This window comes from Empidonax traillii, unplaced genomic scaffold (assembly GCF_003031625.1).
Source record: "Empidonax traillii isolate 1590-97213 ecotype Southwest subspecies unplaced genomic scaffold, ASM303162v1 scaffold196:size3368384, whole genome shotgun sequence".
Classification (NCBI taxonomy): domain Eukaryota; kingdom Metazoa; phylum Chordata; class Aves; order Passeriformes; family Tyrannidae; genus Empidonax; species Empidonax traillii.
Window position 1 is genome coordinate 2,327,317 of NW_020955389.1, and position 22,185 is coordinate 2,349,501.

Below are 22,185 nucleotides of genomic sequence, written 5' to 3' on the forward strand. Positions count from 1 at the left end.
TGGGTCAAGATAACTGGGGTGAACAAAACAAGAAGTGCCATGAATTTCCCTCCCTCATGGAAGTTAATCTGATGTTACTGGATTTTTTCATGAAAAAACTTGACACTAGGCATATCTCATTTCTACCTTCCAATTTCCATATTGTGGCTGACACTGCTTTATTGTTTCCTTGTTTGCATCTCTGTATCTAGTGGCTGTCACTTGTCCTATATATAGATTAAAAAAAAAGAAAAAAAAAAAAAAAGGCAAGGATTACCAGAAATCAAAACAAATGTCATGATAAGTGGTCCATTATGTCCCTGACAGAGGGTTTTGGGGTGAGTCAAGCCCTCAGCTGTACAGTGACACCTCAAGCCACTTGATACTCTCTTGCTCTTTGTTGTACCATTCACCTTCTCTGGGACACCCAGCTGGGCCTCCAGCTCACAGCTGTAGTATTTAAACACTGTCTAGGATTCATTCAAATGAGCAGATAAGCATTAAAAGTCCCACTGTAGACAGCATATAGGTCCTGCCATCTCTGTAGGAATAATCTGCTATCTAAACCTTATCCCTGAAGACAACTCACAGCTCTGAGCTTACTTTTTTTCTAGTGTTTCCATGGTGTCTTTGAACTGATTCCCTTAATACAGTCATTGCTCTGTCCTGTCCTCTTCAGGCTCTTCTTTCTTTAATATTTCAGTTTATCTGGGATGCAGTAGCCCTCTGGGTCCTTCTGGCAGTGAACACTTCATGTATTTTAAACTATTGGTTCTAGCATGTTTCTACAAATTAAAATTTCACAAATTACTACAAGGATTCTGCTTCCATTTAATGGCATTTCTGATAGAAGAACTTGGCCTTTAATCCTGTTCCCTTAGCTACACTTCAGAGTTCTCAGCTACTTCAACTGCAATTACAATTATCTGTGCAATCGCAAAACCTCTTTAAAACACTTGTCCTGCGGTCTCTGGGATTATATTAACGAGAAGCAACCAATGTCAGTCAACAGAAACATCAGAGTTCATGTAAGTCTTCTCACATTCTCACAACTTAAAGGGTATTGCGTGGCTACCAAGTTTAGCACATGCAACAAGCATTTTAGCCCTAGCAGCCAGATATTGGCCCCTGCATTCAGTAGCTAATAGCCCGTGTTTCCACACCTGGCTTCATTCATTCCATTCATTTGCCCCTAATAGTAGCTCAACAGAGGATCAGCATCCCGCAGCATGAATATTGAAGAAAAATAAAAAACTTGTTCAATTCCCTCATTGCTCCTAATTTCTTCCTAGTTGTGCTGTTGGCTTTCTAATTCCCACCTCTCTGCGTTCCTCATGTGGCTCTCTATCCCCCCCTTCGGTGTCTCTAGATGCTTTCATTCCCTGTTCTGAATCCTGTCGTGAAAATTATTCTTTCCTCGTTGTTCTTTCCATTGCTCTTGCATATTCAATTTTGTGTTTTATTCATTCATCTCTTGGCTACACAGATGAGTTTCCACAAACAAGATGCACATCTACAGTGTGACCACTGGAAGAGCAAAGCAGTCTACCCTCCCATCTGTGACTAAGGCTCTTCCTATTTACAGCAGTGTGTGTGCATATGGACAACTGTATCAGAGAATCTAACAAGCATCTTCAGCCTGGCTTGTCTTTTGATAGCTTGTAAACATATCAAGAGTTTGGAGCTCTTTAGAAGAGAGTTAAATTTCATTCTGTGCTGCTGAAGTGCTCTGGGTTTATCTTTCTGTTGTCTGAAATAGTATGGTATAGTAGTATATAAAGACTTTTCACTGAGCAAAGTGTCAGAGGCATTTCAGTATTTAATTTCATGATTCTAATTCATACTTCCTTAGTATTCTATAAAATGCTTCATTACTTGTTGACTGAAAAGCATTTTTACAGTGTTGGTTAAGAAAAGGTGAGTAATATAGCCAGTGTTACAGAAATTAAAAATTACCTGTATCTGGAACCTCTCAGAACACATTAACTTGGCAGCTTTGCAAACCTCTCTCCATCTGGTTGGTTGTAAAATAGGCATGTGAGATGAGTTATACAGGCAGCTTCTGATATGTTAAATAAGCCAACTTGGTGGCTTCTTAGGACCAGCATGTGCACACCACTTATGTAAGAATGCATGGTACTGGGAAAGTGTAGGAGAGCATTGAATTTACACTAATGAATTTAGTTTATATGTACATGAGATTTGGTGGGACGAGGTTTTATGCAGCTGATGTCACTTCTACAGGAAAAAAAAAAGTTGGAAATGTTAAATTCAAAAGGCTTTTTAAAATACCCCTCTATGTTGTATTCCTCTGTGTCCCCTTAGGGATTCCTAACGGCTATGAGGCAAGAGACAACTCGCATGAATTTAGCAAAAGGGTGGGCACTCGACAGTGTTGTTTTACGCAATGAAGTGACCAAGATGATGAAAGAGGATGTTGTTGGCCCTCCTCCTGCTGACATTGGCGGGGTTTACATTTATGGCCTTTACCTCGAAGGGGCAGGTTGGGACCGCAGGAACAGTAAGCTGATTGAGTCACCACCAAAGGTAAGGATCAAGTGAGTATGACTGACTGTAGAATAATACAGTGTGCTCAGAGAACACCAGGAAGTATGTTGAGTGCCTGCAGCGGTGGTTCCACAACAGGTTTTAAGAGGGTAAAACACTAGCAGGGCTGGGAAGAGGTCAGAGTGTTTACCCACTAGAAGCAAACAAGAAGCAAACAAAAAGACTTCTGTCAGAAAATGAATTTAGGATGCATTGAACTAAAGCAGACCAGATGCTGGGCTTCTTGGCTTCAGGGGCCCTAGAAGCACAGTTATGTTTGAATAAAATGGTGCAACCTTTAGTCAGTCTTCTTTTGACTGACTCAGTGGGACCTTATCAAAACTTGGCCTGGGTTTGCTATGGAGGTCAGTGTTTGGTTGATTAGAAATCCCTGGTGTTTGTTTCTTAACATGAGGAAGAGTATTAGTTCTGAGCTAATGCTCAGTTATCCGTGCATGGAGTTATATTTTGCAGATGTAACTAAGCAGATTTAAAATCTAGCTATGGCATAAAGATTAGATGCTGTGGTCACTGCTCAGGGAAAACTGGAGCAAAGGATGGGGAAAAAGGCAATGGTTGCTCTCCCTCATAGAACCACACTGTCATTTTTCCATCTACTTCCATGGCATGCAGTTTTCCAGGTTTATGATGCTTTCCTTTCCTTCCATCAGGCTTCCTGATGTCTCTTGTCCCTGAGCTGCTACAGGCTTAGAATCAATGTAGTAGCAAGTGCAGGACTTTTGTTCTTGCATGTACCTCTGCTAAGTTACTGGTGCTTTTGCTGAAGGCCTTTACTGAGTCTAGTTCTAGTGCTTAGATTCAGGTTCACTGTCCTGCTTCTCTAAAGCTGAGCCCTGTGTCTCTTCCAACATTCTCAGGTGCTGTTCACAAGTCTTCCTGTGGTCCACGTGTATGCTGTTAGCACAACAGCACTAAATGACCCAAAGAAGCAGCAAGGAAATGTGTACTCCTGCCCTGTCTACAAAAAGCCTCGGAGAACAGATCTGACATACATTTTCTCTTTGTATCTGAAAACAGTGCAGAATCCTGATCACTGGACTTTAAGGGGGGTTGCACTGCTCTGCAGTACAAAATAGGGACAGATAGCTGCTGAAAAAAAACCAAGCTAGTAAGATTTAGCTGCAGCCAGTAGGACTTGCGTTGATATTGTCAAAGCGGTGGCTACCTTCTCATAAGGGTGTGGGAATTAACAAATGATGTAGAGAGATTATGTTAACTGCACATAGATCAGTTTACTCTATTCACAGCAAAAATACTAAATCTATTTATCCGGGGATTATCAGAGGGAAAACATTTGCAGGTGTAAAATTTGGCAACTGTCATAAAGCGAGTGAGAATATAAGCAACTAACTTGCTCATAATGGATTCACTATGAAAACGTTATAGTGACAAATACTCGAACATTTATAGTAGTTCTTCTGTAGATCTTCTCTCTTCCTAAAACAAGATTTTTTCATAATATAATACAATAATTTTTAAGTTCAATTTTGTAGTTAAAACCTTATCATCCATAGCATTATTAAATCTGTAATGACAAGAGAATTAAACATATGGTAAAACTTTATGTTTATCTGCATATATTCCAATGCACAGTTCCTTTGATTTTGCATTTGTAAACTTACTGGGTGATTTTATTAATGGATACTACCATTTTCTTAAACAGTCACTTGTTTATGTAAAGGATCATAGAACTTGTATGAACAGGCATGTTTATCTTTGCACAAGTAGTGGCCTTTGCACATATTAACTAATTTCTAAACCTGTATCCCCTTATAAGGAAACTGAGCACACCCCCCATTATTAGTGGGAAAAAGGTCTTGAAACTTTTCTCAATAAACACATCTGAACACCAGTTCGGCTCTATTTAGCATTCATTTCATTTGCATTACTGCCTGAATCCTAAAAACTCAAACCTCTTATCTGTTTTTTATTCTAAATTTTGTATCAGTTTAGGTAAAAACAAAACAAAACAAAACAAAACAAAACAAAAAAAAAACAAACAAACAAACAAAAAAAAAAAAACCCGACACACAGGCCATTTTTGGGAATAGGTTCACCTGAAATGGTTGAAGTTATTTTTGTGTTAACCACCATTGCTCTGTAACTGAAGGGTGATTGCTACTTCTCTTTTAATAGACAGACAGCTATTGGCAGAAATTGTGTTTGGTTTTTTTCATAGCGCAAATTCAAAGCAAAAGAAATTGCTGTTGGATGTTATGAAAAAAGGGCTTGCAGTCGGTGCTTTGTTAATAATTTTTTGTCTCCTTGTAAACACTATCAGTTTTTGTATAAACACCTGGGTTTCCTTTCAGAAAGTAGTTAACCCCTTCCCATAACCAGTTTTATTCTGCAGTTAGCAATTACAAGGCTCTTTCCATGAGGAAGTTTGATATTCACACTCCCACCCACAGATAAGTGGAAAGTGCCAGCTTTCTTCTTGGAAAACAGAGCAGACAGGAACAGGGTGCCTTTCTTCAACTGAGCCAGGAGCAACAGTGCCGGCAAGATTATCTTTCCAAGTGACACCAACTGTTCAAAAAAAATATACACCAGGCCTCCCTGGCAATACAGATGTATGTCAAAAAATTTCATTGAGAATTTTGTTTCTGAGAAGGCTGAAGGATTTGGCTTCACAATCACTGATCTTGGAAATTAGGAAAAAGATGGAGACTAAGCAGCAAAAGGCTGTACTGCTACACAGAAACTGAGGTTAAAAACCATAGAGTTCTCCCCATCCCCTACCTGTATGAGGGGATATGGAGTAAAGTAACTTTTATTGGAAACTGCATCACTTCCTTTCTTTGTCAAGTAAAATGAGAACACTAAATGCTATATAAAGAAAATCTATAGGCAATTATGTTCTAGCACTTAGTGTTCTGCTGCATAAAAGTGCAAGGAAATAACTTACTTGAACTCCAACATTTTTATTTCCATAACTAAACCTTGTTTGTCAGTTTAGGAAAATGCCAAATCTTGCAGAACAGAATGCAGGACATATTCCTGAAGAACAACACAAATCAGTATTTCACTGCAGATAGCTACAGTTTTATATGGAACTGGGAGAAGAACATAAAGTCACTTGGTTCCAGAAAGACTTCCTGTAGCTAGTAAAAACACACCAAACAAAACCACCAATCTATTCTATAAGCATGTAATTACAGGAGAGCAGAGATGTACAATTTACTGTTGAAAGAAATGTCTTCCTCTTCCTGACTCCCTATCTTGCCCTATCCTGCTCTTCCATTCAGTGGAGTGGCTGCTCCCAATCTGACAACATTGATTTGAAATGTCACTGACATAGTATAATATTGACCTTCCCCAACCAGTGTTCCCTAGTTACTATTGCTAAAGCTGTTTCACTTCAAATGGGATGTACACAAGACTAAATGAAAGAACTGTCAGGCAGAATACTTGAAATCAAACTAATTATATTTAAATTATAGATGAACAATTAGTTGGGAGTCCTCAAACAATGTATATAGATAACCAAGTTATGCTCTGCTGTTAAAATGAATCCGAGATATTAAATACAATCATACAGCTTTTGGCAGTATTGTACAAGTTTCACACAGAGAGTAATAACCAACATTGCTTTAGATAAGTGCTTTGAAGGCAACTCCATTTAAGAATGAAGAGAGCAATACAGTCCTGCGCCCCATATCAGTGTACAGTCATGTTTACAAACATATCTGATGTCAGGGCACTGGCTCCGGAGTGTTGCAAATAAACAGCATTCCATACTCCAAAGGGTGTCTGTCTCATAATCCCTGAGGCTGTGGCTCGTCGATAATGATGATGATAGGAAAAAAGAATTGGGTTATGGATTGGCCCTGTACATCTGTGACTTTGTAGAATACATTTTAATTGCAGTGAAGCTCTGAAAAAGCACAGAGAGTGGAAAACAAAAAAAATTCCCTTGTCTGGTCAGTTTTGCACATAAGCCCTATCATCCTATGTATAGAATGATAGTTGTTTTTTAAAAGAACTCAAGGAAACTTTGGTTACAATATTCTCATTTTTCTCTCTATTTATCCAGAACCCATGCATTCATCTTATTCCACTTTCACTGCTTCATACCATTGCCTTTCTCACAATCTCATCTTTCTAAAATATGAACATATTATCTCATTCTTTTTTTCTCCTGCTATTCCATTTTTAATATTTCTTCTTATTTTTTATTCTTTCTCCATAAGAGCAGAAAATGCACTGTTTACTTACACTGGACTTTCCTGTTCCAGAACTCTGGAAATAACTTGTAGTCATTTCAGGAGCTTTTCTTTTCCACTAAGAAGAAAGAGAATGTACTCTAAACCTTATTATTCCTGCCCCATTTTGTCACACCTTGGATAAAGCAGGAATATCCTCTGCCGTTTCTGTGAGGGCCCTTTAATGATAATATTTGTATAGCTAAATGACATTTTCCATAATACTTCTACAAAATAATAGCTTTGCTACTGTTTTCTGATTAGGTGAGTTGGTATAAGATAACGAAAATAAATTTTATACAGTTGTAAATAAAAGGATGAATGTGACTAGGCTGTAAAGTGACTGCTAAATCAATCTTGAAAATGCAGCAGATTTCCATCTCCCTTTGACATTGCGAGTTCCATTTGGGTTAATGATGGCTATCGGCACAAACCAAGACAGAGGGGGAGCCCCTTCATTCAGTTTGCATGGCTTGACTCTTGTCAGGAAGACAACACTACAGACATCTGTGTAAATGATAGAACAACACCAACACATTTTGTGATATAACACGAATTCACACATTTTTCAAAAGCTTAGTGAGTACATACTGTGTTCTCTCTTGTTCAGTAAGGACAGTATGGTGTGTTTGCTTTCCTTATGCTGATTGCTTTAAGTCTAGCAAAGGGACACCATCGTCACCTCCTCCTCCTCCTCCTTCTTTTCTTTCCTGCTTAAAGACAACTTCTGGGAGAGTCACTCCTATTTCAGTTGACTGGGAAGCACCTTTTGTTGCATTATTCTTGTCTTTCTTTACCTTAGTGATCACTTCTGTGTAAGAGATTTCTTCAGTGAAGGGCTCTGCTGCTGCGAGCTCAGAGGCAATGTGTACACCGGCTTCCTGGATCCCCTCCTCACCTTCGGCTCCTGTTCGTTCTTTATTTTTTTTATGGATCTTGAACATCTCCTTTGTTGGGGCAGCTTGTGAAATGGTTTTCTTCATCCTTATCCCAGATTGTTTCAGTCTCTCTCCTGACTGCCTGATCCTCTCTCTCCTCTCAGGGGTCACTATCCTAGTTTGAAGCCTGTTTACCTTCTTGCCAAAATTTTGTCTTGTCTTTTGGATATTTTCCCTTGAAAATGCCTTTTTGATATCATCAATGCGCCTCATGCCTGATTTCTTGAACTTGGTTGCTTTGCTTTCTTCGATATAATATTCTTCATCAGAAGACAGATCATCAGGTGGGAAAAAATCATCCTCTAGAGTTTCACCTGCTGTCATCTCTTTGATAACAGAGAGAGACGAAGGACACTCGGTTTCCTCCTGTGAATGAAAGCAGAGAGTCATCTTCTAGCAAGTGTATTTCAAAAAGATGGTGATTCATGCATTTTTTTTTTGGTTGGCTTGCAGTTAGTTAGTGCTAACCGAGATATAATCTTGTAATATAGTAAGGTATGCTTGTACCATTGTACTTGATCTATGCAGAATACAAATGGCAAAAAGCCTTTGCCAAGTTCTGTAGAGACATTATATGCCTGATTAAAGATTTCTTTTCACTGTGGTTCTACCTGAAATTAATGAATGTAATGGTCCTATGAGTACTGGCCTCTAATGGTTTTCAGAGCAGACTTTTATAGTTCATTTATTTTTTGGAGCTTATATGCTTCTCTGGGATTGGGCCTAGATCCATTATTCCTCACCAATAACAGCAGACATCCTGTAGGCAAAAGAGGCTCTTGTGCTTGTGTCAGCTGTACATTCTCCAAACAAGTGCCTCAATGATACCAGTAGCTTCAGTCCTCTACTGTTACCAAGACAATTGTCCATTCTTTTACTGTTTGGAGCTTAGCAAACATTTCTGCTGCTGCCCAGAAGGGAATGAACTCCAACATGTTAACTTACATGTGCTGGCTCCACAAGGGGACAAAGTCAGTAAAGGAACAAGGTGTTATTCAGTAAACCCTGTTCCGTACAATTCCCTCAGCACCTGCACCATTGCTGACGTGAGCTTGATTTATTCCATCTGGAAACATATGATAACCCCGAGCAAGCACCTCTGTCTCCTGTGGTGAGTTTGGTGGTCTGTACGAGCATGCAGAATTACAGAATCACAGAATCACAGAATCAACCACGTTGGAAAAGATCTCCGAGATCATCGAGTCCAGCCTTTGACATAACACCACCTAGTCTACTAGACCATGGCACTAAGTGCCACATTCAATCTCTTCTTAAATACCTCCAGGGACGGTGACTGCACCACCTCCCTGAGCATATACAGGGACATATATACATATTTGTATTATTCATCCAATGTGTATCAGCTACATGCTTGGAAGTGGTGACTATCCTAGATATCTTAGCACTAGGAATTCATGCAGCGTCTCCAAAGAAAAATTACTAGCTGCTCAAATCTCAAAGACACAGATTTCCAAAAGCTGTCCACAGTAAACAAAGAAATTACCAAAATTCACTTTGTTGTTAAGAACATAAAAAAAAAAGAAAAAAAAAGTGAGAAAAGCTTATGACAATGAAGGATTTATCTGAATAGGGAGAATCTCCCAATACTGTTGTTTCCCTGATCTGAAGACTGCTTTCTACATGGAGAATACAGATTTGTGGCTCAGTGTCAGTGAATTACTTCTATCTAGAAGTACTAGTGTATGCAGAGTAGAATAATCATAACTTGCAGGAGGTGCATGAGATGGATGATGCCACCCTCTTCTTCCCTAAAAGATGTTTATGTGTGTGTGCTCTTTTCCCAGGGTGAGCAGAACTCTGGGGTACTGACAGGCACAACAGCTATATAAAACTTCTCTAATATGTTTCCCATTACTAGTAACTACTTCAGCTGATTTCTGAGGCATAACGGTGTCAGGACTCTACCCATAGTATTATCATTCTAATGGAGACAAAAGGAAAGACATCAGAAGTTGTGAACCCATGAACAGCAAGTCAGGCTTACTGAATATTTTGCTGTGAACTTACTTCCAGCCAAAAAGATGTCTGTCACTTTTCCCAGTGACTCATATAGTGGTGAGTCATGTTATTTTACAGAGTACTAGTAATACATAAAATAACATACATTGAGCTATTTGACAGATAAAGCCTACTTAGGAGTCTGTCATCATGCCTTGGCTTCAATAAAATCCCTCTAGTAAAATAGTTGTTAATGCATAGAAAAAATAGGGACAAATTATGTTACACTGATTGCAGCAGAATGTTACTCAACTCATCTGTCAAAATCAGCAGGAACAAAACTACAATGCTTTGCTAATAATCATCTTCATTAACGTGCAAATTAACATTAATTATATAAAGACTTCTATATATAAACATAATCCCTTCTTTTCTGAAAATTAACTAAAACACAGCTGGGTAATAATTCCTCAAAGTTTTTAAATTATAGCTCAGTCCTTCAGCTAAAATGGTAACAAAAATGTTTCCAGAATGACTATTCTGAAATTTCAGTAAATACAGAGATGAATACAATATGGTGAGAGGAGTATGCCTTTCATATGAAGATTACTTTTTAAAAGGAGGGAAGGCAGACGATTTTCTACACAATATTTAAGCTGTCTTCATGTGGAAGAAGAACAGATTTGCCTGTACTTTTTGGCAATTGCCAGATTTCTATTGTATTTACCTTTATTATTGTATTTACTTCTAGTCTATTAGCTAAAGAAAAGAGTGCTTTAACTTTCTCATAGACATGTTAGAATTAAAAGTTAGGAGCAATAACATGTGGGATGAAAGTCTTGTAGATAAGAGACAGAAACTAGAGCCGCAGATCCTGAGAAAAACTGTAATTCTTCTACAGAGTCTCCAAATGATCTTTGCTAAAACTTGGATTTTATCCTTTTCCTTGGTTTCTGCACACATCTTGGAGTCAAATGTAGCAAGGCAAAAAATTAGTGTGAGTTTCTACCTTCTTTCAAGATTTCTTGATGTATGTTACCAAAGTGGAAAGTATTAGTGAACCTCTGTAGCATGCTATCAGAATGGTATCAGAATACAAATACAGTGATTTAGGCTCAGTAGGTGAACTTTCTCATTTGCTTCCTTTCTCTCTCCTGCTCCTACCCATTTCTTTTAATCACTAGACATCAGTAGGGCAGAGCGAAGAGAGGAGCTCATCCTTCCTAAAGCAGGAACAAGAAGTTTTAGTACCAGGTGGGAAACAGATGCAGTCACAGCATATAGCTCCTTTATAGCCTCACTAAAACCAAAGACCAAACACCTACTGATTTCAGCAGCACAGAACAAAGCCCTAAATGGGGTGACAGCTTTCTCTTTGTCTGGAAAGCAGATGGGACTCGAAACAGTAGGACAGAGCAGTCCGATCTTAGGGGAGGGTGAGAAGGGAGTTAAGCCATTGACGATGCTGCTGGCAAGCTTTTAGTTAAAAATCTGCTTGAGCATTCTGCTAGGAAGGACTCGTATCTGCCACTGCCACCTCATGGGATCTAAGGGAGGATGTAAAATGAGGACAGGAGATTATCTCACAGTAAAAGATGATACCAAATATTCAGTTATTTTTAACGTGATTTCTTGAACAAAGAAGCATGCAGTCACATGGGTGATTAATATATATGATGTGCTCTGCTTGCCTTGCCTACCAGCAAATACCACAGACATGCACAGGCCAGAATCAGAACATAAATCTGTAGAAACTGAGCATTCCCCTTCCCTTTCACCCCTCCTCCTAGATGGAGCATCTGCAGAGAGTGCTCACACTGGTCCTGGTGTGGCCATTTGCGATAATTGCTCATTGGCCATAATCTCCTTATAAGTTATCCTCCACTCAACACATTGAAAACAGACCTGGACCTTTTAAAAAAAAATTTTTTTTTTTCCTTCTTTCCCAGAAAAAAGTTGGTATGTCCATCCTGTGAGTGGTTAATTTGGATGTTGTCTTGTTTTTTACAAGGAGTGTAACATACATTATGCATCTCCCACCTTCTTAACATTTCCACTAACACAGAAACATTTGGGCACTTTACACCAGTTTGAGAATGGAGTTCAAACACAAAGAAATGAGATCCCTTCTGCAAAGCTGGCTGTGTTTTGTGTCAATCTGTTTGTCCCTTCAGGTGATGTCTGTCCTGAGCAAAAATGCCATGGTTCAGGTACCTTGTTTGTAGATCTGGACTTGATGTCTTCAGCAGAGGACAAGAGTGCTGAGAAGAGAAGGTGTGTGTTACGAATCAAAGTGGAAGGGGATAGGGGAGAAAGGAGTCAGATTAGGTAGGGTATTGTTGAAATGCATGTGTGTAGAAGGAAATGAATTCTGAAAGGAGAAAGACTTCAGATTCTGGGGTAACAAAGGAGGGATTGAAAGTATTGGTTGAATGATACGGGAAAATTCTGGAGACCTTTGCAGATCAGCTGAACAGGGGGAGAGATACAGAGGCAGCAAAGCTGTAAGGGTAGCTAGATCCACTGCTTAAGAAACAACTTTAAGAGACAAAATTTACAAGTATAACATCATAACTGAACAACTGTGCAATTCAGGAGTAGTTGTGATGCCCCTGGCACAGTAAGTGTGCTAAGAAAGCACCTTAAACCTGAAACATGGTTTTTCCTATTTTTGAGTATTTAACCTCTCAAATATGCCCAGGCAAAGAAGTCTGAGCTTTTAGAGGCCTGGCTGAATACAAAGTAAACATATGAGTAAATCTCAGCTTTGGTGAAAAAGACCAGCATGGCACTGATTTGAATGGATGGCTCCAGGGACAGAGAATATTGAAATCCAGATGTTTCAAACACCGGGTTCCCAACAAATGTCCATCACTGACATTTTCACCCTCTGCTCTCATTTCAATTTAATTCACAATTAGAAAATTTTTAAGGGGACATAGCCTGTGTCCTTATCACACTCCTTTTACTCATCAAGCTTTTCACTGGATGCCAAAATTCTGGCTGCTCTGCACCCATGGAACAGGGCACTGACTGCTGGTGTCTTCTGATCTCAAGGAAGGTACCACAGCAGTAGGATTTTTTCCCATAGGATATAGCAAGCCATTATGAAGGAAAGCTAATGCACCTGCCCTTTAAACTGCATAAAGTGCATAGTGCTGACTTTTTCACCTCCCAGAAACCTTAAAATCAGTAGGTAAATAACCTTATATGTGGCAGTGCCCCTATGAGACTCTTGAGGTGGTGATGCTCAGATAATTGAAACATGCAGGGGAAAAGAGACTGTCTCGAAATGTGTCTGCTTGATAACCCTGCCTGCACAGTCAGGCTCTTCTCATCTCTGGGCAGGGAAAGAGGGGAAATGGCAGAGCAAATTGTTTAGCAATGTCTCAGGTATTTTGCAGCAGTGGTGTCCTGGCAAAGATCAGGTCAGCTGTAATAGCACCTTTCACTCTTACTGCTACTCCAAGGAGCAAATAAACCAAAGGGGGCTGTTGGAAATATCATGCCTTCAGTGAGGACAGTGATGCTAGGAAAAGGAAAAAGCGTTGTTGAAAAGATTCCCTCATAACCTTCTTATTTAAATTTCTGCTCTTTGGAAGCACAGATGGGATTAATAATTAATAGCAGCAGTACTCTTATTTTCCTAAAGAAAATATGTGTCGCTATTTTAGAGTTCACTTGATTTGCTAGACGAAGCAGTGACATAATGTCACTGTACAAAAATACTTAGGTACATTAAGACTTTTAATGATAATTTCAGTAATAATTTTGCCATTTTAAAATAAAAAAAAATGGAATATGAGGGCATTTTAATGGATGTAGCCAGTTCAAGAGCTTTACTTCCCTTGTCCTTTCGTGGGTTTTGGCACATGTATTTTAGGTGTGTATTTCAAAGCCCAGACTGGGCTTCCAAAGTTGGCAAGGAGAAAAAGAAAAAGGTAATACATTGTCTTACAGGCAAATATTTGCTAGAAATGCTATAAACTGCTTTTGCGCTCTCTTTTCAAATAGCTTCAAAGTGTAACTCTAACCAGCTTAAATAAAGGCAACTGTTACCAGCTCTCAACTATTATTTAATTTCAACCAACACTTTAGCAGAAAAAAAGCTTTCTAAAGTAAAAAAAAAAAAAAATAAAATAGCAGAGAAAGCCAGAATGGCCAAATAAATAATTCAATTTATATAAATATAAAATAATATATATATATAAAATAATATATTGTATATATGCATATATAAAATCAAGGTTCAAAATGATCCTAACAAAACTGCTCACAGCATAAGTAGGGAGCAGAGACTGATGAAACTCCATACCTTGGAGTCGTTGTGTGGCACAGGGAAAAGGTCAGAGCAAGTATCTTTCAGCCTTGGGATGTGTGACAGGGAAGGTGCAGGTGATGATTAACGTAAGCACAGATGGGACTAACTGGTGATCACCTGACAATTCTGAAGCAGAGCACAAAGCAGCAAAATGGTCAAAGGCCACCCAATGCCTGGTCTGGCACCACTGCCGTGCCTATGACAACTGGTGATGCAAATGATGGGCAGTTTATGGGCAGGAAACTGCACTGCCACAGTGTTTAAAAAAGTCTTGGAAATCTGCATGTTGAATGATTTTTTATTCAAACCGGTAGCCAAGGTAAATCCCTAAAACATCTCCTTGAAATTGTGCTCTAAATCAATATGAAACCACTGATGAATAACCAATTACAAATCATTCAGTACTTTTACTCATATTCTAACAGTTAAGAATGAAGCTTTATAAATCTCAAGTGATCCCTTCATTTCTTCTGCAAACATGTCATTTTAGAATCTCTGCCATCAGGCCAAAAAGCTGCTTGAGAGAGAAATAGGATTATTTTAAAAAGCCACCTAAGGAGTTTTATCAAGTAAAGTAGATGGAGAATAAACACTTCAACGTGTAAGACTTTATGACCAAGTGCTATTTCTTGCTTTTAGAATTATTTTTACATAATGGAAAAGTAGCCCAGCCAGAACAGTCAGCCCCACTTATTTCTCTTCTGTGAAGTCTAATACACATCCCTCTTATTTAAATTCTGATAGAAATTCATTAATTCAACCATCAGCGTACAATGACTTCAAAGAAACCCTGCTCATTGTCTCACTATGGTTGTCTGTAGCTCGCTGCAGTCAATGAGTGAGCAGTACACAGTTACACCACATCAGCTGGAGAAGCCCTTGGCTTCAGGCCACCACATGCTGCATAAAAAGGACAACTGCAGCTCCAGGGGAAAACAAAAGCTTCACACTTCCCTTGCTTTGCTATTGTTTTATGGTGCTAGACCAGGGAATAGCTCTGCAGGTCAGTCTGCAGGTTTGAAGTCAAACCGATGAAATTTCTCACTTCCAATTTGTCTGGAAGCCTGTTGTCAGTGAAGTAGAAAAAGCATCCCAAGGTGTGATAGGACAAAAAAGTACATTTGTTAATGTTTTGATTCATTCCTTCATCACAAGGCGGCTGCTCCCACAAGTCAGCTAGACCAGGGAAGTGCTCTCAAGTACAGGTGAAAGCCAGTCAGTCATCAAGAGGTGCTGAACTTGTCTGCCCAAGCAACTGTGCCTCCATACGAACTCATTTCTGAACAACTAAACAGAGGGAACAGATAGTTATAATATAGAAACTGTATCCAGTAGACATCTACAACAGGTCGAGTAAATCAGGCTCCAGACACTTCTCTCTGCTTGCTTGAAGGGAGTCTGGAGACCAAATACACAAACATTTGCATTAATAATGTTGAATGCCCAGGAAGATGACTCCTGTCCCAAATCCTCAACTTGCTGTTAGTGACTTCACATATTCCTCATGTCTGTGCCAGTGCTGTTTTGATCAACTTTATTTCTGTACTATAGGAATAACTGCAAGGTGCAGCTGTCTTCAGTAGTGCTGAGAATGAATCCCCATCTGCATGTCCCCAGTCAAGTCCTTTCCTGAATCTGGGCCTCAGGAATGAAGGCTATTGCCAAATGGCTGGATTTGGTGATCTTTAGAGGTCTTTTCTAGCCTAAGTGGTTACAGGATTCCATTTCAAGATACACACATGCCCACAGCAGCAAGCCACAGCTCCTGGTGGTAAGGTGTTCCAAGCTGTCTCTAGGACCATAGAGAAGAGGCACAACACAGGACGCCCTTCTGCTGGTTTGCAGGGCAACCACAAGCAAAGCCCTGAACAGCTGCATCCAGTGCAAATGTAAATTAAGATCAGTTGTTTCCACTACTCAATGCTAACAGGTGGAGAAAAATCAATGGCAGCCCTGTGAAGATGACAGCCTGTGCACCTGTGAGGATCATTGCAATAGAACGGGTCTGGGGACACCAGATCAAACAGTGTAAAGTCAAGTTTAAAATCTGCTACAATCTGCTGTGAAATATGCAACCTATTTCATTTTAGGAACACAGAAATAGCCCCCCCCCTTTTTTTTTTTTTTTTTTTTTCCCCTTTCTCCCTATGCCTTGCAAACGTCACTGGAAAAACAGTTTTTCTTTAGCTGGTTGAAAACTTTTGATGTTTTTTCTAAAAAGTACAGGTAATTTATTATCTTCTTGGCTGTGTCCAGTACCTCAGGGCTGGCCCTGCCTCTCCCCAAGTGGCTGCTGCACAGCATGGGGCTAGCTCTGCACCTTGGACTGAAGCACTGGGCCCAACACTGCAAACAAAGGCTCCTGCAAGAGAGGTTGTGTCACAAAGTGTTGGGTTTATTTTATTCTCAGCAAAAGCAATTACCTGTTCCAGCTGTAAAAAAATTTATAACGTTTCTGCTACAAGACTCCAACAAAGGCCCTGTGTCACTGGGCTGCTGAAGCCAGTGCTCTGCTGCCACAGGTAGTCAACCTACACCGTTTTCTTCCAATTAAGTTTTCAGGCTCCACTTTATCAGCAATTTAAGGTTTTTTCTCTCCCCATGGGTTCTAGAAGAAGGCTTTGTCCAGATCCTGATGTCTCCAGGGCTGGAGAAATGCATTTCTGGTTTCAGATCTGACTCATGGACAATTTTCACCCATTTCATCATTTTGCCATTTCTCTTTACTGGACTCCTCATCTGTGCCCAAAGGTATGTATAAATGACAGCCACAACCTCACTTAGCCTCTTGTCTTGATGGACTAAAGCAAGATAGGACCTCCTGGTCTTCTCTTATTTACCAGGCTTCCCATTCCTCTGATCCCATTCCTGGGAGCTGTTTTTGAAACCTCTTCAGTTTGAACACAATTTTATTTCAAGAGGGATGATCAGAGCTGTACGTACTAGTCCAGCCAGGCTCTGAGGCATTCTGGGCTAGGGCACTGGGCATTTCTACCAGTTCTGGAAACATCTGGCCTGAAGCCTTTTATGCCCACATTTAGCTTTTTGAAGAGCCATCAAGTGGGGTCTCCATCATTTTATGAGAAACTAACACACCATTTTCTGTCCCTTCCAAACCATGGGGCTTCATAACACAAACTAAAAGGGGCTTCTACTAAAAGTACAGGAATTGGCACCGTGTACACTCAAATTAGCACTATTATAGCTGTAAAGATAATTTGGTTTCGTGTCTATATTTCTTTCTATGAACTGACAGCTTCTAATTTTGAGCATTATACCTTTTCTGTACCGAGATTTTTAATGAAAACATTACACAGTTAACAAAAATGGTTTCAGAAACACATACACCTTCAGAAACTCATCACAAGCCTCACTTCCAGTTTCAACACAATCCACTGTTACCTGTTGTTTTTCCAGATTATCTGTTATGAGGTAAAATACCAGGTACATAAATATGAGAAAGGATAAGGTCTCTCATGTTTCTGCAGAACAGAAAAATTATCAAATATGAACTACCTAGCACAATCTGCCCTTGGTGAGCTATTTAACTTCATGCTACTAAGCATACTGTTCTGTAGAGCCCTTCTGAGCCTGCCATTCTCATGTCCAAACGGTACCGGATTAATGGCAATGGTTCACATGATTTCCTTTGTCTGTTTCTAAATAGAAATGTTATATTTGCTGCCTTTCCTGTCATGGTTACTCTCACAGGCTTAGCTCAGAATAGCTGTAATTAAAACTCTGTGCCGATGGACAGCAATTTCATGAGCCTGATCTCTCAGCACCTTTATCTCCTGAGCTCCTGATACCCTGATTTCTAACTGCTCCTTCAGATGGAAGTGCTTCCACTTCAGGTTTCTAGATTATTTTCCCCCACCTTGATTTCACCATTTTTACTGTCCTAGTCATTATGCTACAGAATGACACTGGCCAGGAGAGGACACTTATATTTTAATTTATATACGCATAAGATCAGCAGCATGTTGAAGGATATTTCTGCGAGCCTTTCCCCATGCGGGTGGTGAAGCAATTGTAGGGCAAACAAATCAGGTGTAGCATAATTGTGTAGGCCAGTCAATAAATACTTGTTTTCTGACATGTCCACTAATTTTAAACATCAGACAGCAGTGAGTGAAAGAAATGCATCTGTCCCTTCGTAGGAATTTGTTAAAGTGCTTATGTGAAGTAGAAATAGAAAAATTCCAGTAACTGTAACATGGACTTTCTGGTGTCTGCACACTCCCATTCAAAGAGGGACTTGCAGAACATGCAGAAAAGCAAACGAAACAAGTTCTTTCAGTATTAAAAAAAAAAAAACAAAAAACAAAAAACTCTTTTATTTTCGGAATAATTTAGTCAGAATCATTTAAATTGTTAAATGCTCTTTGACTGCAGAGAAATGATAGCTCTCACAGCTGGTTATTCAGACTAACCTGAACAGAAGTGAGCAGTGACCTGTACAACCTAAAACATCCTTTGTATTTCCTATTTTAGTCTCAGGGCACACAGCAGTCCAGGGTCAAAGACCTCACTAGAAAGTCTGAAGTAACCTGGCATTTTTAATCATGCAGCCAGCCTGGGGAGAAGAGCTGCCTGCTACCATATCTTTTCCTCAACCACATGGCTTTCTAAAAATGAATGTGCTCAATTCCCTAATCATTCTGCTCTCGGATGATCACTTTGTCTCTTTTTAATGTGAGGATATTGCCAGCTCTTTTCATCATTGCTGAGGTCTCTTGGAACAATCTCTTTCAGCCAGTGATCCTTTTCAACCTGCCTACTCCTTCTATCAATGATAAGATCAAAGCTATCCACTTGAAAGAAAATCTTTAGTATTTAATTGGTGTTTCCTTTTTCCTCATATGCCGATGTTCCAGTAAAAGTTAAAACTAAAACCCACATGCACTCACTCATGTAGGCATTTAATACCAGCTACACACAGGTCACTGCCCTCATCACAATGTCCCAAATAGTTCACCAGAAAAAAATCTCACTACAGAAGAGCTGTCAATCACAACCACAGAGTAAACATCTTGGTTACATCCATTTGTAACATATAGTGAAAGGAGCATGCTGATTCTGTGGCTATTAACAGACTCCCACTCATCGTAGCCAAGCTTCAGTCATTCAGGTCTTGGCACTGCAGCAGTATGCCTACAATGGTATAAATCAACAGTGTGAAAAACACTGCACTTGAGTAAAAGAGACTTTCCTAAGGGCACCTGTGCCTTAAAAGCTTCAATAGACTCTTGATTACCTAGCATATTACAGTTTTTGTGGAATGATGCAGTTATCCTCCTCCAGGAAAGTGTTAAAGGTCAGATCCTAGACGAATCAACATATCTGTCCCTCCTCTGTGCAAGTGGGAAAAGACTTTTCAATCTACCTTATAAAAGGAATGGAAGTTAAAGAGGGAGTTGTTCATATTCTCACTGGCAGTTCTCAGCTACAGTAGGAAGAGGAAGCTTGAAAGAGAACAATAAAAAATGCTGGTTCCCTTCCTGAAAAGTATCAACTAAGAATTAAATACAGAATAGGGTGCAGGTCATTCTTGTCGAGCAAAACCAGCAGAGAGCTCAGAAACTCCACAGAAGGTGATTCTTAGAGAAAGCACATATTGTGAGAGCCACCTTTTGTATCAAGTATCTGAAAACACCAATAGCTGTTCTTTATAGCAGCATATAAATCCATTTTCACCATATTTTACTACATTTTTACATAACTCATGTCTTGCTAGCAGAAAAATTTACTTTACATAATGAATACTGTTTTAAGAACAAATACTTTCAAAGCATTGATTCTGCTGCAGCCATTATAGTAAAGGCCCATCAATGAAATGGCATTATGCCATTAACCAGAGGAGTCAAGAGATATTTATTACCTTCAGATGGGAAATGATTTGCAAGGAAAAAGTGGAAGTGCCTGTTTTCTATTCCATCATGATGATGTAGTTTGCAATAATTGTAACAATAGGTCATATTGGGCCTATACTTTCTGCTGAACATCCACAGTAAGTCCTTCAGCCAGAAAATCTGAGAGGCATAATTTGGCTGTATGTGGTACTAACATAACATTAGAGAGGTAATATTTCCTGCCTTCAGCTTTTTCTCTTTTTTTTTTAGCTATTTTTTTTCAGCTATTTTTTTTCCCAGTAGTAGAAAATGAAGAAGTTAAGAAAGCTAGATTATGCAGAAGAATTTGTCAGCCATACATGGTGGTGAATATACTCTGTGAAACACAGGGCTCCATTCACGGCAAATGATGTTATTTATGTACAAACAGATGCAAGAGCAGGGTGTAAAGCTGAGCGATGGGGGTGCATTGTGTTACTCACAAGGTGTGGTATTTTCAAGAATACTTAATGAGGAATACAACTTATTTGAAAGAAGTTTTGGTGACTCGCTGGCAAAAAAAGGAGCAACTATGCTTCTGGCAAAAGATTAAACATGTACTTTCTATTGACCTGGGTAACTGGGAAGTTCCAGCAAATGCAGGATCAGACCATCAAACAAGTGGGTTTCACAGCACTCTCTGACAAGACCCCATGAACTGCCTGCACTGTTTGTATGGATGCAAGCCAGACCACACTGTTTCATGAAACTTCTCTTGAAACTTCTCTTCAAGTGAAGTTTGTAAGAACAGTGAACATCCTAGAATAAGGTCAGTGAAAGAAAATACATTTCATTGCCTGATACGATTGGAAGAGCAGTGCTGTGTTAAAACATTTCTAAAGCAGAGCATGTAAAGAAGTATTTTTTGTCATGAAAGGTTTGTGGGTCTGAGCTTCAGTTTGTGCATATACTGTTATACACTGAGTAAATGCAAAAAGCCCCAATTTGTCAGCAGTAGGAGAGCCTGAGCAATGCTGCAAGTTAAACAAACCATATTTTGAAATTAGTGTTAGAAAAGTCTGTATTCCAAGGAGACTGAAAACACTTTTGCTATTTGCACTTCTACCTAATACGGTGAAAAAAATTACAGAGATGAATGTCAGGCATGGTTTGTATGACAAGATTTACAGGGCCTGCCTCATATTACCTTTCGGAAAGGCAGCAAATAGTCCTTGCTGATCTGCAGTTAATCTTACACCACTGGCTCAGAAACCTACCAACACTAATAATAGACCCTGTGTACTGCCATCAGTAGGTTTGTGCTGAAAGACATTGAGGAGCACAGCTCAATGTTAAAGAAAGCACAAAATAACTCTTATGTTGGACAGGCTGCATCTCTTGGTGCGTTAACCAACACCCACTAGCAGCTACCAAGGAGGTGGCAAAGCAACAGTACTACAAGAAAAAAGTTTTGTGGTTACCTGATAAATTACGACCCGGAATTTGTTTTTGTTCAGCATCTCCTCTTGCTTTGCTTTCACCTTCCGCACGCTGGTGCTCTGCCTCTCCACACGCGCCCGCACCTCCTTCATGGTGGAGCTGACTTTGCTGGTTTTCTGCAGTAACTTGTTCACCATGAAGCCAGTATTGCCATGAGCCTGGGCAAGCTTTAAAATGTCAATCTGTATGGTCTTGATGGCGTTTTCCATCTCCCTGTGCTTCTCCTCTATCCTTTTCTGGCTGGCCTGAACGCTGTCAACAATGTTGGCCACTTTGTCCAGGACTGTCACAATCGTGTAAGCTGCATCTTGTTCTTCTTCCTCCTCAGTGACACTGGAGAGACGATTTTGGTGTGTTCTGTCAGCCTCTGAGGTGTTTTCACGGCGATCCATTTTGCCTGCCTTCAGCCAGGTTGGAGGGAGGCGAAGTTTCGGTGATCCTGCCAGAGTGAGTCTGGCGCTGTTGCAGGGAGCCACAGTGACAGCTGGCTCCGGCGATGTTCAAAGTAGGGCGTGAAACGCCGCTCCTGGAGCTTGGTCAAATACTTCTGACTACAAAATATCCACACATGATTGTTCAGATACTTTCAGCAACATGAAACCCCTAAAATTAGGAAGCAATATCTGGAAAGGAACATACGTTTAAAGGGTCACGCTTCCGTACTGATGAGGTTATTAGTGTTAATCCAGGAAAGTTAAGTAACTTGCTAATTAAGCAGGAAAGCAAACTTGCATATTTTTAAAGATCTACTCTTGTTTCATGTTACTGGAGTGCTTTCCTCTGAGGGAATTCAAAAAGCAGTCAGGAAAATTAGCACAGCTGTTTTTTTCCAGCAAAACAAATTCAGGTCTTCAGCTTGCTGCAATTACCCCGTGGGGTAACAA

General features: G+C 39.7%; 2 protein-coding genes across 5 annotated transcripts in view; one reads left to right on the forward strand and one right to left on the reverse strand.

The window, feature by feature from the left end:
- Nucleotides 1-4,397, forward strand: part of LOC114058971 (dynein heavy chain 5, axonemal-like) — a 157,743-nt gene extending 153,346 nt beyond the window's left edge. For all 4 annotated transcript variants that reach the window (XM_027886895.1, XM_027886897.1, XM_027886898.1 and 1 more), the window contains 2 exons: nt 2,305-2,526; nt 3,405-4,397. In XM_027886895.1, the coding sequence (XP_027742696.1) occupies nt 2,305-2,526; nt 3,405-3,623 (441 nt within the window). In that variant the 3' untranslated portion in view covers nt 3,624-4,397. The remainder of the gene's footprint in view (nt 1-2,304; nt 2,527-3,404) is intronic.
- A 1,297-nt stretch (nt 4,398-5,694) lies between these two features.
- Nucleotides 5,695-22,091, reverse strand: CAVIN4 (caveolae associated protein 4). Its single transcript, XM_027886857.1, has 2 exons — nt 21,283-22,091; nt 5,695-8,056 (listed from the first exon to the last, which is right to left on the reverse strand). Exons 1-2 carry the CDS (start codon nt 21,691-21,693, stop codon nt 7,391-7,393), a joined length of 1,077 nt encoding a protein of 358 aa, XP_027742658.1. The 5' UTR covers nt 21,694-22,091; the 3' UTR covers nt 5,695-7,390.
- Between the last annotated feature and the right edge of the window lie 94 nt (nt 22,092-22,185).